Source organism: Camelus ferus, chromosome 24, assembly GCF_009834535.1.
Source record: "Camelus ferus isolate YT-003-E chromosome 24, BCGSAC_Cfer_1.0, whole genome shotgun sequence".
Taxonomy (NCBI): domain Eukaryota; kingdom Metazoa; phylum Chordata; class Mammalia; order Artiodactyla; family Camelidae; genus Camelus; species Camelus ferus.
Window position 1 is genome coordinate 6,298,019 of NC_045719.1, and position 19,468 is coordinate 6,317,486.

The following is a 19,468-nucleotide window of genomic DNA, read 5'->3' on the forward strand; positions in this document are numbered from 1 at the left end:
AATGAAATACTATTCAGCCATAAAAAAACAACAACATAACGCCATTTGCAGCAACGTTTATGTCCCTGGAGAATGTCATTCTAAGTGAAATAAGCCAGAAAGTGAAAGAAAAATACCATATGAGATCACACATATGTGTAATCTTAGAAAAAAAGAACATAAATACAAAACAGAAACAGACTAATAGACATAGAATGCAAACTTGTGGTTGTCAGGAGGGAGGGGGGCATGAAGGAACAGACTGGGAGTTCGAAATTTGTAGATACTGACAGGCATATGTAGAATAGATAAACAAGATTATACTGTATAGCACAGGGAAATGTATACAAGATCTTGTGGTAACTCACAACGAAAAAGAATTTGACAATGAATATGTGTATGTTCACATATAACTGAAAAACTGTGCTCTATGCTGGAAATTGACACAACATTGTAAAATGACTGTAATAAAAATGACTCAATAAAAAAAGTTAATAAATAAATAAAAGAACTTGTGGTATATATACAGAATGGAATATTACTCAACCATAAAAAAGAATGAAATCATGCCATTTGCAACAACATGGATGGACATAGAGATTATCATACTAAGTAAGTCAGAGAAAGACAAATATCATATGATGTGGCTAAAAAAATGACACAAATGAACTTATTTACAAGACAGAAACAGACTCAGACATACAAAAGAAACATATGATTGCAGGGAAGGAGGGAGGAAAGGATAAATTGGGAGTTTGGGATTGGCAGATACAAACTACTGTGTACAAAATTGATAAACAACAAGGTCCTACTGTATAGCACAGGGAATTATATTCAATGGTTTGTAGTAACCTATAAAAAAGAATATATATGTATATAAAGCTAAATCGCTATGCTGTACACCAGGAACTAACACATTGTAAATCAACTATACTTCAATTTAAAAAAATCCATATAGTAAAATTTTTTCTTTATATGTGAAAAATGATACTTAGCATTTATTGAGTTCTCAAATTGCCAGTACTTCTACACTTTACATTTTCTTGTTCAATCTGTTTTTACATTTTTATATTTATATTATGAAATGTTTCTTACATACAAAAGAATATATATAATATAAATGTCTGTTAAAGAACAAACACATATGTAGCCACCACCCAACTTAAGAAAAAGAGAATTCCTAATACTTTGAAGGCCCCAGTATACTCCTCCCCAAATGGCATCTCTCTACTATCTAATCTCTATTCTGAAATGTATAGGTATTTTTTTCCTTCTGTTTATAATAGACTATTTGGTTTTTGAGCGTTTTTTAATTTATATACCATAAAAGAAAAACAACACACTCCTGTAATCTCAATATTCTACCACAACACTCCTTCATGTCTAATACCAGATGTGTGGGTTTTCCACACATCAAACAATTTGTGACACCAGCTACCTTACACTTTAATTCAATTCTGACACACTCTCTCTCTAAAGAAAGTGTTAGATACCACAGGTTAAGTGTTCAGTCCTACATGACTGACCACTTCCCCACTTCAGATGCCCATTCAAAAGTCTGAATTATTACCTGGGCTTTTGACCCAATGGCTATAAATCAGAGGGTCTCATGATCCCCTCCACAGGCTCAATTAATTTGTTAGAGCAGCTATCACAGAGTTCAGGAGCACAGTTAGTTTACTAGTTTACAGGGTTTTTATAAATTATATAAATCAGGGCAAGGTATGCAGACAGGATGTGGAGCTTCCATGCTCTCCCTGGATCTCCATGTCTTCACCAACTCAGAAGCCCTCCAAATCCTGTCCTTTTAGTTTTTTATGGAGGCTTCGTTACATTGGCATAATTGATTAAATAAATCGTTGGCCATTGGTTGGTAAGTGACTACACCTCCAGCTCCTCCTCTCCCCTCCTGGGGAGGACTCAAAGTTCCAATCCTTTAATCCTGAGTAGTTCCCTTGGCAACCAGCCAGGTCCTTAGGGTTTTCCAAAAATCCCCTCATTAACATAAACTCAAACATAGTGAAAGGGGCTTGTTATAAATAACAAAAGACACCTTTGTGATTCTTCCCACTTAAGAAATTCCAAGATTTTGGGGACTATGTGCCAGAAACAGTGGGCAAAGACTAAATATATATATTCCATATTATAAATTTCAGTATCACATATACATTTATACATTCTTTGGGAAATGTTTTTTTGCTCAACATATTTGTGAAGTTCAATCATGTTGATGCATGTAGCTGTAGTTCCATTCTTTTTTTTTTTTACTGTTACATATAGTATTTCTTAATATGAATAGACCACAGTTTTTCCATTCTTTTATCAATAGACATTTTATTACCAGGATTTGAGTTTCCTGTTTGTTTTTGCCTTTTTAAAATCAGGTTTCTATGAATATTTGTGTATTGTATTCTGATGTTCATATGCGATAGATATATTGCACAGGATAAATCTCAAATGCCGTGGTGTATGTGTTTTTACAAATTTACCAGATAATGCCAAATTATTTCCCAGCAGGATAGAAGAGTTGCTGATGCTCCATTTCCTTGTCAATACTTAAAGTGTTTTTTTAACTTTAAAAAATGTTTGTCAATCTGGTGAATATGAAGTAGTATTTCATTGTGGCTATAATCTGCATTTCCCTCCTTATAAATGAGATTGAGCATCTTTCCATATGTTTACTTCCTAATAGTGTTTTCTGTGTAATACCTGTTTATGCTCTGTGTTCATTTTTCTGTGGGTTTATTTGACTTTTCCTAACGATTCTTAGGAGTTCTTCATATATCATGGTTGCTAAACTTTGGTTGGTTATGTGTCTTATTAACCTCTTTCTGAGATCTTTTAATGAACAGTAGTACTTGATCTTAATATAATTAGATTTATCAATAATTTCCATTGGTTTGTCTCTTTTTTAAGGATTCCTCTACTACCAAAGTTTTCTCAAATTTTATTCTCAAAGTTTAAATTTTTTCTATTAACATTTTAAAGTTTTTAATTTGTAAGGAGTTGATTTCTATGCATGATACTGAAAAGGGATCCAATTCCTTTTTTTAATGAATAATTGTCTGAGCATCATTTATTGGACAGTCAGTCCATATTTTCCATGCGATATCCTGTATAACTTTTGTCACATACCAAGTTTCTATAAATGCATGCTTCTGTTCTTGGATTTTCTAGTCTGTTCAATTGGTTAATTTTCTCCCCTCTCTGCTAATATTGTACTGTCTTAAGTATCTAGCTTAATTATATTTTGATATCCTATTGGGCAAATCATCTCACCTTATTCTTCTTCAGGAGTGTCATGTAGTTGGTTCTTAAGTGTCACTGCAACAGTAATGGACTTCCTCCTCTTCTTGCTCGGTGTTTTCTCACTTAAGAGACACTTGAGATTGTGGTCAACTACATTTCCACAGTAGCAAAACCCATGGTTCAGTAAGGAACTGAGTACATCATAAGGTTTTTAAGTTGACTGGTATTGCTTACTACCAAGGACCTAGTTGTGCTTGGGAAGCTGCTGTTTGCCACCGCATCAAGTTCATTATGAGACACCACAAACCCGTTTTCATATTGTTCTTAATTACCCTGTGCATTCTGATTCAATTACAGCCTTAATATCAGGTTCCCTAACAGCACAGAAGGCTCAAATTTTCTAATCATTCTCTGCTTATTTAAAAACTTCTTCTTCCTGGATTTTCACGATTTTCACCCAATCAAACTAAATAGAATAATATGATTCTGCTTGTATGTATATATGCATGTGGCAGCATTTTTTTTTCTTTAAAGAGGGATAAAGTTGGAAATGTTCTCCCCCAAATCCTAAAAGCAAAATTGACCCTCTGGACTAAAATGGTGTGCTGCTTTATCCTGTGACTTCTCCATCCTCACATACCCCAGTCAGAAGCAACAGAAAAATTTTGTCCATGTGAGTGGCATGATAATATCCCTCCTAAAAAACATAACTCTGAAAACGGTGTTACATTTTCTGCAGGTGCCATTTTGTACAGATTACATCTTATTCACATGATAAATAAAGTGCAGTTATTAAAGATCTATTATGGGGGGAGGGCACATAGCTCAGTGGTAGAGTGTGTGCTTAGAATGCACAAGGTCCTGGGTTCAATCCTCAGTACCTCCATTAGAAAAAAAATTAAATGAATAAACTTAATTACCTCCCCCAACCCTCCCAACTCCAAAAAAAGAATTATGGGAAATACTGGGGGACTTAGAGCAGACGTATGATATGGTCTGAGATATCTTTTAAGAAAACTACTCTGACTATTATGTTTTGCTTTTTATTTAATTAGGTTTATTTATTTATTTATTTTGTTGGGGGGGGGAGATGTACTTAGGTTTATTTATTTACTTACTTTTTAGAGGAGGTACTAGGGATTGAACCCAGGACCTCATGTATGCTAAGCATGCGCTCTACCACTTTGAGCTATATCCTCCCCCCTACTCTGACTGTTATGTTGAAGGTAGACTGTATGGGACCAAATGTGGAAACCAACAGACCAGTCAGACAGCTGATTCAACAATCCAGGCAAGAGTTAATAAGGGCTTGATCGAGGCTGGTGGTAATGGTGGAGCTGAGGTGAGGTAGTCAGATTCTGGCTACCTGGCTATTTTGAAGGTGAAGCTGACAGATTTGCTAAGGGATTGGATGTATGGCATGTGAAAAAGAGAGTCATCAAACCAGTCTCCAAAACATGTGGCTCCCTGGGAAGTGTAGTGCACGCTTGCATATTTTTGGCTCCCTAGCCTCTCTACCCCCTCCTATGTTTGGAGATTTCCCCATCACACAAATCTAGGCTCCAGGCAGAACACATCTCCAACTGAAGGTGTGGCTGCCAACGCCAGAAACTGTTTGTTCTGGTCTCCCGGGCCGAGGTGCCCTCGTGTGACAGATCAGACGTTAATGGGGCATCCAGCTTGTGACGGCAGCAGAGGCACCCTTAGCCCAGGGTGGAATGGTGTCCACTGTGCAAGGGGCAGTGGTGTCCTCACAGAACCAGTTCATGAAGTTAACTGTGCCTCTGGCCCCGTAGCTTTTGAGCAGGGTTTGCCAGCCTCCCAGCAAATCCAGTTTCCTAGTCAAAAATATTGTTTCTGCTTTTAAAAGAGCCAGAGATAGGTTTCTTTTCCTTGTAGCTAAAAACTCTGATTGCTATATTAAGGATTAATATTCCTACCATGAATGTTATCATAATAATAACTGCCATCCACTGAGTGACTGACACCCTTATTTCAATGAATTCCGCTGGATAAATATTTATCCTATATTAGAAGTGAGGAAACTGAGACATAAAAGGATAAACCACTTGCCCAAGGTCATATGGCTAGTAACTGACAGAGCTAGGACTAAAATCCAAATTTATCTGACTCTAAAGCTTGAACACTTATACATTATAGAGTAGTTCATTTGGGGGTCATATAATATTGTGAACTGTCATTTTTCCATTAATTGAGTTCTCTATATAACCTCTATGTGTATGCACAAGTATTAAAATTTCCTTGAAATTCTCTAAAACTGTTGATTTTAGTGGTGAAATATTAAGATACGTTATTGTTTGGAAAACATCATAGTCTGGTGAAAAACCTAAATCTAATTAAAAATAAATTCTAGTATTTGTTAGTAGTGTTTGAAATTTGGGCAAAATCAGTTGCTTTTTCTGAAAGTTTCAGTTTTAATAGACCTTGTTTTGATCAGAATTTGGAGGTAAAGTTCTATATTGGCAAATACACCAAGTTCTTCTTCAGATGCTATCTATAACCACTAAGACACTTATAGTACCAGGGTAGACATTAAGTACTACAATAGCAGGTTCAAAAGCACAAACTTTTTATGTTCTTTAAAATAAATTAGATAAGACATCTATAGTTACCAAAAGTACAAGGGTGATGGGTTTGAATATTTGAAACTCACTGCTTAAAAAAAATGTTGCTTACTAATAAGAGGTGTGACTAAAAAGAAACGAAACTGGATTGTCAGAAAAGAAACTGTGGTTTGTGAGCCTCTGAAAAACATTCAGAGGAGGAACATGTTATAATAAACATCTTGTTTTACTTGAGCAGCCTTAAAGAGATGACGTGGTATTGGGGACATTAAAACTTGAGCTAGGAGTAAGAATGTGTGCCAAATCTAAGTACCAAATGTACTCCCTATCTAGGCTGTGCAACTCAGGGCAATTCCAAAAGAGCAAGGTTAATGAGGCAGAGATGAATAGAACAGACACAGAAACAGAAGTCACTGCGATGCCTCATTGGAAGGATTCACTCATTTATTCACTAACCCATTCAGCATTCGGTGCAAATCATATGCCTATTGTGTGTCAGGTGCTGGGGCTTCAAAAATGAATAAGAAAAAGCCTCCCCCATCCTCTGCTGCCCCGTCCAACCCACCCTCATTTCCATCTTCCCAAAGAGCCAGTGGCCCAGGGAATAAGGACCAGCCTTGCCCTGGCACTGACATTCCTTTTCTCCCTCCCACAGACTCCTCTCTCCCCATTCCGTGCCCCTTCCCAGCTCTTCCCTTCGCCACCAATCACCTCCTCACACCTTTCGTTTAACTAACTGGGCTCACTTTAGACTTTATTCCCCCAAGTAAAACTTTCCTGCCCGGGGCTGCCTCTCCCTCCTCCACACCTGCTAGGCCAAAGTGATCTTTAGAAACTTCAGACTCTTAAAACATGATTGTTCCCCACTCCATAGATAACAATACAGGCAATATAAAACTATAAAATGAGGAAAACTATGTATAATTCATCTGTTCTTGCAGATATTCTAAACCTTGGAAAGTCTAATGCAATTTATCATTAAATTGGACATGTCTGAACACATATCAAATTTTGCATACACATTTATGGGGTTCATTGATTTTCTGAGGTCCATCATGGTCCCCAGGTGATTCTAAAATACTGTTAATCCCTGAATTAAGAAAGGAGACAGATCTCAAAAGGCTGAATTCACTTTAAAGATTCTGTATTCTATCAGGACAACGATGGGAGTAAGAACCTACTGAAGGTTTTTAAAGTAGGATGGGGTGTCCTTTGGTTTGCACTTCAGAAAGTTTTCTCTGACTGTAGTATAGAGAATGGACTACAGGGCTTAACCAATACCTTGTGGGAGGTTGTTACAGAAACACAGGCAAGAGATTATGGTTAACTGCTAAAGGGTACTGGTTTCTTTTGGGTGTGATTTAAAAATGTATAAAATTAGACTGTGGTGGTGGTTGCACAACTATGTGAATATACAAAAAGTCCTTGCATGTACACATTACATGAGTTAATTTTTTAGTAGGTGAATTATAGCTCAATAAAGATGTTTTCCAAAAAAGCAACAGATTAAAAAAAAAAAACTCTCATACCTAAACAAAAAAATGAATAAGTAAATAAATAAAATAGGCCATGGACTTATATGAAAGACTTTTAGGAGATAAGAGGAGGGAGAGGGGAGAGGTAGGAGTCAAGGATGACTCCCGGGTTTTGGGGCTGAGGTCACTGGGTAGATGGGGATGAGGAGAGATGTAAGTGACCTTGTGCAGTGAAAGGGATTCTGGAGGGCATGATACAAAAGACTGGAAGGAAGCACCAAAGGAAGACTCAAGAGACTGTTGCATTGAAGAAAGGAAGGACAAATTTACTTGCCATCAGTGCAAGAATGCCAGACTTCTTTCTGAAGAAGCCAGAAACACTGGCTCACCAAATTCAAAACACAAATATTTAAAGGGAAAGAAAGGCAAAACTATCAAAGATACCAAGTTTACATCTAGTCTGTTCATGGGGTGGGGGGGAATACCAACTTTCTCATACAACTATCATATTTACAAAGGTCATTCATGCCTTCAGACACCATAGCATAGCATAGCAAAAATCGGGGATAATGCTGTCTCTGAAGTCCAGGCTTATAGGAAATTTTCCAGGGTTTATTATTTTAGAGACCAGAACCAGTCAGGAGGACCCAACTATTTTCAGTTTATCTAAGAGTGCAAGTAGTTTGATTTTGTTCCTAACTATACTATGCTGTGATGTGCTTCATCATTTTGGAAGCAGGACAAAGTGCCAGTTTTGCTTCTACAGGAAATTAGTAACAGAAGAAGGCATGCGAAAGAAAGAAAGGATGCAGGAAGGCTAGGACTGATAGCAGGTAAGCATCTAGATAGTGGTCTGGGCGTGGCAGGTGTGTTAGCAGGGAGGAAGTATTACAGGCGGAAGTGTTCACTGTTGTTGGGGCTCCTGTCAACCCCGTGTGATCACTCAGGTTCACAGAGGCCCTGTGAAGCTAACTTTTGACTCAGGCTCCAGATAAAATGTTGGATACTTGGAAGTCTCCAATATTGTTGTTCTTGGAAGAAATGGAACTGAACACTGAAAGGGAGATCCTACTGAAATGGTTGCAGAAAGGTGTTGCCTGCCTCAAAGAAGATCACCTTCTTAAAGATTTAACAGCAGCCCAGCTTCGAAGTCTCAGGCTTCATCTGGTAGCTAGTAATAAATAAGGTATTTCTAGGCTTCTCTAGAAAGAAAGAATCAGAGCTACAAGAAGTCATCTCCTGCAATAACAAATGAAAGGCTCCATAGTTGGAAACACAAGGCAAATGTACACACAGGTGAGGGAGGAGACCACAAAGCTCCGAACTTCCACCTGGGAATCTCTTCCTGCTGCTGCCACCACTGGCTGCCTCTTTAAGAGTCTATCACCTTCCTGAACACAGATCCCCTCCTTCATTCCTGGCAGCACATTTGAGGTTCTGCTGGGTGTTCAGATGGCAGTGTACATAAGAAAATTCTGTATTTTTAAGACACAGACTTCTAGATTCCATGCCCAGATATTTTAAATCAGTCAAGTATGGGACTAGGAATTTTTATTTTTGACAGCTTCCATGTGATTCTAATGGAGGCATTTGTGTCCAAATACCACATTTTCAGAACCACTGGAGCAAAGGGAACAAAAAGGGTGATGAATATAGGAAAGAATGTATAGTCTGACTTACAAAATACAGGTGAATCACTTGCAGCTTATAGCCCTTGCCTTCAAATGGGCAGAGACATCTTCCCTAACAATTAGGAGTCCCCCGATCATGCCTACCTTATTTCAAATACAGTCCCCAAACAAAGCCCAGCGAGAAAAACATAAGTTTCTTCAGGGACAGTTTCCATTTTCTATCTAGGTTTCTCTTTCCTGAAAGACAATTAAGCTCTTTTCCTAGAAAGTGGATACTATACTCACACTCCCCCTGCAGGGAGGGCAGCTGGCCTGTTCCAGAGTCGGAATGCAACATCTCCACAAGAGATACAGAAACGTTATAGCCAGTAGCTCATTTAATTTTATGTAACCATGTAATTATGAAAACAAGGACAGCTTCTGCTTTTCACATTCCTCCAGTCTTTTTTTTTTTTTTTAAGTTTTAAATGCTCCCATCAAATAGTTGAATTCAAATTGCCCTTTGTCCAGCCCAACCAGTCCCTCTTCACAGACCCTCCTTCTGCTGGAGGTGAACATCCCTCCTATAATTGCCCAGCTGCGTCTGATGGTACTTAGCTCCTGATACTTCTGGAATGTGATCGAGAGAATAAATATTCTCCAAAGCAAACAAAAGGTTTGCAGAAATGAAACTGCCTAAATCACCCTGGATACATTGCCCAAAGAGACGCAAGCATCCTCCTTCCCCATCACACACCGATGAAGTATGGATTTTTTCAAGGAAGTTTAGTTGGAACAAAATATACACAAATACTCTCAGTTTTCATGTTTGTTCTTCAGTTTTAGAGTAGATGTTTCCTGCTTCTACAGCTGTTGGGTGTGTCCCTCCTCCTGTTCCTGTGCTCTAAATCCGAAAAAAAAAAAAAAAAAAGGCTTCTCAAAAAAAGAAGCCGAGCAGAGTCACAAATATTCATACACACACACACACACACACACACACGCACGCACGCACGCACGCACATGCGCGCACACACACATACACACGTGATACTTTACAGGGTCCCATGAACATTTTAGATTTTCAGATTCACAGTATCTCAACCCTAACCATTTTCAAGAACGGTTTTGCCTTACACTGTGAAACTAAATCTGTCCAACTCTGTTGCTTTTTCAGAACAAAGGGAAGTTTATACCAACTAGTGTATTGTCTCCAACTTTGCTAGCCTGAGAGCAAAACTGCTTGCAGCTCAAAGCCAAATTCCTCAAGGTATTCTATCTCAAAGTCAACCACAACAGGAAGAGGAAGTATGGTACATGCTCAAATAATTTTGCTGCTCTCTCCCCATGTGCCTCAGTCTTCTGACAGAGTAGAAACCCCGTGGAAGTGCAGGGAACAGCTCCTGCGTATCTGAGGTCAGGTTCATCTTAGATATTTCAACAATTGCTGAGCAGCTCCACTCCCTTCCACACAAGCTAGAGTTCCCATTTCCCTCTGCCCAGTTGAGTTTTACCTTGAGTGTTCCTCTAGAACCACAATCCTACTGAGGCTTTTCCATGTCCTTCTAGTCAGACAGTTAACTTCCCCCAACCAGGACCTCTCACTCTAATTAGGACCCGAGAAAGTGCAAAGCAACTCTGGGAGCAGTCAGACTCTGACAATGTTTTCAACAGGATGCAGTCAGGGCGACAAGGCAACGTTTCTAACCCAACCTAATTAAGGCAACATTGCAGTTGCAAAAATGACTTAACAATCCATCCTTTCTTAGAATCGACCCTCACAGGCCGGAATTCCACTGTCTTACTGAGACATCCCATGATTAGTTCTTCCTCACTGCAGCAAGTTCAATAAACCCATTTTTTTTTCTATAGGTGTAGCCTGGTGGTCTTTTCTTTGGTTGGTAGGCTTTAACTGGTTTTTGCTGGCTCTGGTGGCTTCTTCAACTCTGAAAGACTGTCCCAAAAATTGGAGTCACCTGTCTCTTCCACAATTTCCCATTTAATTGATAGAACTCTCCAATTTCCCTTTCTTTGTCCCAGGATAGAGCTCTACTTAAGGAAAGACACCAGGATATGCTGTTCTCATTCCAAATTACCTGATTCAGCACCTTCTCTTCGCCTGTGGGTTGAGAGCATTCACACAGGGGGATTTGGGACTTGCTGCCTTCTGTATCTATGCCTCACTCATTGTCTTCCATCTGAAGTTTCTTGCTGGATATGTCAGAGCTACTTCAGCCTCACCCCGTTCTCCACAGCCAACTTCATTTCTGGCCTGATTAAATTCCATATCTTTCCTTGCTCGTCTGAGAATGGACACTTTCAAATAATCAGCTGTTGCACCTGTCTTAATCCCTCTTCCAAGAGGTGCAGCATGAGGGCGTAGGTATTAAAGCAGATCTGAGATTCCTTTTCCAGGGTCCAAACAACTGGAATCTTGATCCTCCTGGTGCCTAGAAAACCAAGTTTCTCAAGCAGACCTAACGTCATCTTCCAAAGCTGTCAGATACCTAGGGAATCAGTTTTATAACCATTCCATTTTTCTCCCAGCATGTTGGTGGAGTTTTGCATTCTCCCTTCTCATGAGCAAACAGCCTAAGGGACTTCTATAAAGGGCCATGACAACTACCTTATTCTCTAATTTGTAGAGAACAGAAACCATTTCTGAGGCTGAAAGATAAGGAAGGGGTAATTTTTCCCTCTAATGACATTACTCTGATTATATCCTCTTTTAGGCATAATACCCAAAGTATCTCCTAAGACAAGACTCGTTTTTACTGGTTTCTACTCATTTCTACAAGATTATCTTCTTGGGCATAGATATATTTCTCTTTTCTTAGGAGTTGAAGACCTGCCAGTGGAGAGAAAGTCATTACCCCACCTTCCAGCACAATGGCGCTGTCACCTTCCTATCATGAGCAAACAATTTAGGGCCCTCCCCATTTGTATCTTAACCCTGCAATTGTCTGCTGGGTGGAATCTCCTACTTCAGAACTGATAATCTTCCTCCCAGTCAAAGGTTGGAGGGTCTGCAGGGGATAAAATATTCCCCTGTCATAACCCTCTTACAGATTGTTAGTGGAGCGCATCCCCTACTTGCTTGATATTAACCATTTCCCATCCCCAGTTTGACCGCATGCACCCTGCCCCGCCACACCTCTCACTGGCTAAGTATGCGCACCCTTGGCAACGTCACTGATCAACATTCCGCTTAGTTACAGTTCCTTCTGGGCGAGTCATGTTACATTTTTTATAATTACTCAGCTTCTCGGAGAATAACCTGACTTCCTCGATACTTTGCTAAATTGCTTTACAAACTCCTGTGCTCTTTTTATTGATTTCAAGTTGTTCTCTAGAGTTGAGGTTCAGAAATCATACTGCTTGAATTCAGTTTTGCCATTTCCTAAAGAATTTTACGATTTAATATGGAGAACTTGGCAAAATCACTTAACCTTTCCGTTTCTCAATCTATGAGAGGTCAAGTAAACAAAAAATAAGTAAATTATGGAAAACTTAGTAATATAATTGACATAGTAGAGCTGATTAATGGTATATCAAATCATATGTCCTAAAAAAAGAGAATACACTTTTCTTTCAAATGGCCATGAACGTTTACAGAACTATTAGGCCACAAAGAAAAACCTCAGGAAAATGCAAACAATAAATAGTAAAGATGGCATTCTTTGATCACAATGCAATGTAACTAGAAATTAGTAAAAATTAGGGGGGACAAAGATCCTTTTATGTGGAAATTTTAAACTATTTTAAAGAATTCTTTGAATAGAGAAATCACCAACTGAGAATGGTTGGGGAAGAAACTTGAGGGGTGGCTTGCTGCAACCAGCCTGTACTCCCAGTGCTTCTGCAGTGAATTGGGAAATTGTTTGCATTTACACCTGTAAATTCATCCTTTTAACTTATATAGTTTTTGGATGCAATTCTCAATTCTTTAAGAAATGACAACAAATTTTGGTTTTCTACTGTCAGACGAGAACATTAGGTGCCAGCAACATGTCACTGTGTAAGCAAAGTGTTGCAATAAACCAGAAAAAAACAAAAAACAAAAACCCAACAAAAAAAATGTGAACTACTACTAAGCTAGAATCCAGAGGAAAATTCATAGTCTTAGATACTTAATATTAAAAAAAATTAAGATAGATGAACTGAAAATATAATTCAAAAAGTTAGGGGAATAAAACAACAAAATAAATGGAAGGAAAGCAGAGGAAGTTACTTAGTAAAGAAAAAAAATAATAAGTTAGAAAACAAATACATAGAATTATTAAGTTAAAAAAAAAAGCTAGCTTAGTAGAGAAATCATTAGCTATTTGGTTCCAGGAAAAAAGGGAGAAAGAGTAAATGTGCAAAAACACAATACAGGGGAAAAAATCATCAAAACAGAAAATAAAAAGAATTGTAATAAACTACTTTAATTCCGTGCAAATCAATGTGAAAAACTGGATTAAATAGAAAAATGTCTAAGATAATATAATTTACCAAAACTGTAGAAGAGGTTAAAAACAATGACTTCAATGGGATTAACAGATGCACATTACCATATATAAAACAGATAAACAACAAGGATTTACTATATAGCATAGGGAACTATATTCAATATCTTGTAATAAACTATAATGGAAAAGAATAGAAAATAAGTATGTGTATACATATATATATATGTACACTGAATCACTTTGCTGTATACCTGAAACCATTACAATATTGTAAATCAACTATACTTCAATAATAATTTAAAAAAAAAAACAAGACTTAAGCTGATTTATGTAGAAGAAATAAGTAAAGTTGTGAAAGAGCTACACTCAGAAAAAGCAGTGCACCCAGATGGGGAATTCCATCAAACTTTAAAAGCATACAATTCTAATACTTTTATATTACTTACAGATAAATTTTAAAAAGAAGGAAAATGTTTAACTTCTTTCTCTAATGTGAATATAACATTGATATCAAAACCTGAAAAAATTTAAAAATATATATCAGATCACCAATCTCACCTATGAATATCAGTGCAAAAAATAAAATCTTAAATAAAATATTAACAAACAGAATCCAGCAGCACATTAAAAGGAAGGAAGAAAAAGAAAAAAAGACATCTTGATTAGGTGGAATTTATTCTAGGAATGCAAGGATGTTTATATGTTGGGAAAACAATTATATGAAAATATTGAGAAAAACAATGTTTTCAATGTCATAGATGCTTAACAGTCTTTTGATAAAATCCAACAACCATTACAAAGAAAAAAAAACTTAATAAAATAACAAAAAGAATTGTACTTCTTTAACATGATATAACTAACTCAGCACAAAAGCTGGTATTATGATTAATGAGGAAATATTTGAAGCATCTCCACTAAAATTAGGAACAAGACAAAAATGGCCACTCTCATAAATATTTAATATTATATTTGATTTACTGGCCAAAACAAATAGACAAAAAGGAAACTGGAGGTATATTAATTGGGAAGGTGTAAGTAAGACTATTACTATTTGCAGGAATTATAACTATATACTGTAAAACCTAAGAGACTCAACATCAAAACTGCTGAATAATAAAAGATTCATAAATTAGTGACAAGTTATATAAATATACAGAAATCAATAATTTTTCATATATACAAATCACTTAGCTATATTATATAATGTTAAGGAAGTACTCATTTTTTTATTTTATTAAGACTTTTTCCTTAGTAATGGCTGTTTACTTTTATCAAATGACTTATAAGGGTTATGAAGAAAACTCTAAAAACACAACAGAAGATATCAACAAATAGAAAAACATACCATGCATTTTCATTAGGAGACTCAACATTATCAGCTCCTTAATTTATAAATTGTATTTGTCCTAGTCCTTCTAGAAGCAGAATCCAAGATAGGATTGTTAACCTAAAACAACAAAACAGCCAGACAGCAAAGAATTGCAACTCCCTGTATGCAAGTTCAGTAAAGCAAAGGAGAGGAAACTTTTATAGAGGAGAAAGGGAAGTTGGGAGGGGCTGTGATAAACAAAAAGTCAATTGGAGGAAAAGTTCAAAGTATAGTGGGTTTTCATTGGCTGAGTTGTGACAGTCTCTCATTGGCTGAACTGTTGCCAGGTAAAAAGAAAGTTTTTCTTCCCCTTGCTTATGGTAGTAAAGTAGTGTCAATTCTTGTCAGAGATTCAAAGTACACCTCTTCCCGTTGGTATCTATATTGACATTGAGTGAGAGCTCCCCCTTTGGCCTCCTGACTCTGGTAGTGAGCCATATACTGAAAAGAATGTAACATCAGTTCTGTGGTGTTCTTCGAGGAATACATACCCCTATCTTATCATGAGAATGAGTTAAGCAGAAATTGAAGGACAGTCTATAAATTATTGAACTCTTCAAAAATGCCAAGGTCATGAAAGTCAAAGACAGATAAGGAACTCTTTCAGGCATCCACGTGGATAACCTGGTTCTGCTGCCATTTTGAAAAAGCAGCTTCAGATCCTCCTGCTGAGCAGATCATTTGTCCTTCTCATAATGCTGGTTCTTTTTCTCTCCTGCTTTCCTCAAGCACAAGGTGTCCAAAATGTCCTGGTGGCAGTTGTAACCAATAGTGCAACAGGACTCTTGCTCTGACTCTTGGTAACTATGAGAACAAGACCTTCGTCCTTGCATCATATCTAAAGGTTTTTCTGACTCTAGGATTCTGGGGATTTGTAAGTGGAACAATATCTGCTTTAATGGTGTTAGTTCTAGAAATAAGCATGTCCTTAGGGATTAAGAAGAAAGTATGCAGAGTGAGGTAAAAAATGTTAAGTGAAAAGTGCGAGTACACTGATCACTTTGGTTTCTTGAACCCGTCCCAAGTTGTGCTTAGGTTATCACTTTGGTTGAACTCAGGACTTTTCTGTCATTCCTAAAGTTGCTATTAAACTCTATTATTTAAATCACATTATGGATAATTTAACTAGTAGTGATTTTTTTTCTTTTAAAGTAGTGCACCTTAAATTTTAAAACACATACAAACAATTTGGGGACCCATTAAAAATGCAGGTTTGAATTCTAACTTTGATTTAGTAGTCAAGAAGATGTAAGAAACGTCTATATATTTAATCTAAAAGCAAGTCTTAACTAGCAGACAGAAAGATACAATTTTTCCATGAAGAAAACTTGACTTTTTGTAGCTTAAATATCACTTTAGATACACTACTGCTACAGGTCTCTTATACAATACACTACATGCATGACTCTCTTGAGTATAAATTCCTTTCAATGTAGAAACATGGTGTTTAAAGGTAAAAGTTTCTAGAATAAAACATAGGTAGGTGTAAACGACAGTGATGTTGGCAAAGATTTATTGGGCTTGGCAAAGATTCCTTAAATGCTACACAAAATGCAGAATGTATTTAAAAAATAATAAATTGGGCTACATCAAAACTAAAAACTTTCATTTAAAAGACACCATTAAAATGAAAAAGCAAGTCAGACTGAGAGAAAATATTTATGTAACATGTGTCAGATAAAGGACTTGTGTCTAGAATACACAAAAACTCTTGCAAATTAGTAATAAAACAATCCAGTAAAAATTGGGCTTAACACTTTTGGTCATTAGGGAAATGCAAATTAATATCACAGTGTGATAGAACCACACACCTTTAGTATGGCTAAATTATTAAGACTGACTATGTAAGTGGGTCAGGATGTGGAGCAACTGGAACTCTCATACACTGCAGGTAGGCACATATGGTAGAACCACTTTAGGAAACATTTGCTAAGTTTCATGAAAGTTAAATATGCACCTACCACATATGAACTAGCCATTCCACTCCCAGGTGTTAACTCAAGAGAAATGAAAGCATATGTCCATACAAACACTATACATGAATGTTTATAAAGATTTTATTTGTGATGGCTCCGAACTGTAAACAATCCAAGTGTCCATCAACAGGTAAATGGCTAAACAAACTCAATACATTCATACAATGAACACTACTCAACAATGAGAAGCCATGAACTACTGATACACAGCATGGATCTCAAAATTTTCTGAAAGAAGCTATACAAATGTACATACTATATGATTCTATTTGCACAAAGTTTTAGAAAATGCCAGTCTATAGTGAGAGAAAGGAGATTAGTGCTTGCCTGGAGACGCATGTCAGTCAGATGTCAGGTAGGGCAAGAGAAAGGATTGCCAAGGGCCATGAGGAAACTTTCAGAGGTGATAGCTATATTCATTAGCTTCATTGTGATGATGATTGAAGGGCGTATATATATGTCAAAACTTATGAAAAGTTTTAATGCATACAGTTTAGGTCAATATACTGTAAAAAGGGCAGATTCTGATTCAGCAGGTTTGGGATGAGACCAAGAGTCTGCATTTCTAAAGTTCCCCCAGGTCCCAGGTGATGTTGCTGCTGCTGTTTCCATAGGGTGGCAAAGCTCTGGTTCATCTTAATTCTGTCATATATATTGGATAGTGAAGACAGAGTATTTCTTTTCCATCACTGAAGACAGTTCTATTGGATGTCAGTAATCCAGACTCTTGAATACATTAGTAACTGTTAACCTTGTCGTATCCTGTTAATTATCTCCCAACTATGACTCGTCTGTTTCTGTTCTCTCTGGCTGAATGCCCTCCCTTCATAAAGCATTGTGGGAATCCCATTCTCGGCTCTTAAAGTACGTGGCTTAACATTTAATTCTAATGCTCTTCATTCTGACATGATTTAGAGTTAGAATAAAGTTAAGAGAATAGAAAGTTCAACTGGAGGCAGATGTTAGTTCAATTTAAGGAGGAGCGTCCTCACAATTTAGATCTAAAAAACTCACTTTCTAACAGAACTCCCTCACCATCCAGAATATTCAAGTTTCAGGACTCCTGTGGCTGTACTCAGAATTGCACACGGGTTCAAGGAAGTTCCAGTGAGGTTTCTACCACAACAGGTATGACCTGAGGTAAATCCACGCTTCTCTAGGAATAAACTTTCATCTCTAAAATGAGGGGGCTGAATGAGCTTATTATTTCTTCTGATTTTCACATTCCGTATTCTGCTTATTTCAGACTAAAGATGGCATGAAGTCAGAAAGAACTTTAGCTTTTCTCTCTTTACATATATACACATACACATAGAAGAGTGATTCTGATTACGTCCAAAGTGATTAGGAAAGTTTTCTAGTTAGTCAGTACCAATCCTTTGTATAGTTTATACCAGGGATTGGCAAACTTTCTGTAAAGGGCCAGATAGTACACATTTTTGGCTTTTCAGGTCATATGATCTCTGTCACACTAAACTCTGGTCCTGTGGTGTGAAACCAGTCATAGACGATACGTCACTGAATGGGCGTGATTAGAGTAGACCCACAGTTAACATGCTGACTCCTGGTTTAGTTCGAAATACTTATTTTCTAACCATCTCAAGTTAGGCAGAGAAATTAGGGGAAAAACACACTGTATGGATGCAATTTTATTAACTCCAGGTACATAACATAACTAGTCTTTCATACCTAAAGATAACAATCCAACAAGTTATCATAATTTCAGGTCATACATACTGTAAGTTAATGAACTAGATTTATAAAAGATATAAAAATATTTCACGGTCATGGGAAGATGTGGCCATGAGACTTCAGTGTAAAAAAGATTTAGGATATGTTAGAGACTTTTCAAACCTACAAAGGACATTTCAACATTTACACTGTTTTTCTCCAACATTCACACTGTTAATAAAGTTTCTGTTTAGATAATCAACATTTTGTCTTCATTCGTTAGAAGCCTTAAGCAGAGCAGCTTTCTTCTTATATTTGTCTCCAATCTCTCTAATATTTTCCAAGAGATCCTCAGATGTGTATTCTTCATATTCTCTATCAGCTCTGGCAATCTGCTCTTCAAGATGTTTCTAGTGGAAACAATAAGCAGTTTTTAATGTAAAAACATTAATTTCTTTTAAAGTGTTTGTGAAATCTGTAAATAAGAGCACAACATGTTAAGAACAGGAATAAAAAAAAATACTCTTGATATGATTAAATACCTTGAGAAAAGGAGATTCTGCATTATCCTGGCGGGTCCAACGTAATCACAAGGATGCAAAAGGGAATCAGCAGTGTGGAAGTCAGAGAAAGACATAAGGGTCAGAAAGGATAGATGATGCTGTGCTGTTGGCTTTGAAGACAGAGGAAGAGGCCACAATCCAAGGGCTGTAGGTGGCCTCTAGATGGTGGAAAAAGCAAGGAACTAGATTCCTCGCTAGAGCTTCTAGGAGTGCAGCCCGAGGGCCCACTTTAGACTTCTGACAACCGGGAATGTAATCACTCGAATTATTTTCTGGTCTGTGGTTTAGGTGAACAATACTCGTTGAAGAAGGATCTATGAAAGGTTATAGAGCCACTAAGAGGTTGAACTAGAAAGAAGTGGGTAGAAGCCAGGTTTTCTGATGTGGTATTCCAGGATGCTTTTCTTAGTTCTTACCACTAAGCAGGGAAGGGTACTAACAAGTAAGAAAGCAGTAGTTCAATGTCATTCAGGAGAGATGAGGGGACATAAGCTACTACACGCTCTGTTTTCAAATAAATGAAAACCTGTTAATGTGATATGA

At 37.2% G+C, this 19,468-nt stretch overlaps 1 protein-coding gene and 1 non-coding gene across 2 annotated transcripts in view; one reads left to right on the top strand and one right to left on the bottom strand.

Moving 5' to 3' along the window:
• The first annotated feature begins 4,042 nt into the window (after window positions 1-4,042).
• On the top strand, window positions 4,043-4,114 carry TRNAS-AGA. Its single transcript has one exon. It is a non-coding gene; the product is annotated as a tRNA-Ser (tRNA).
• A 12,352-nt stretch (window positions 4,115-16,466) lies between these two features.
• Window positions 16,467-19,468, bottom strand: part of NDC80 (NDC80 kinetochore complex component) — a 41,285-nt gene continuing 38,283 nt past the window's right edge. The window contains exon 17 of the mRNA XM_032467366.1: window positions 16,467-18,772. Within this exon, the coding sequence (XP_032323257.1) occupies window positions 18,635-18,772 (138 nt within the window). The 3' untranslated portion in view covers window positions 16,467-18,634. The remainder of the gene's footprint in view (window positions 18,773-19,468) is intronic.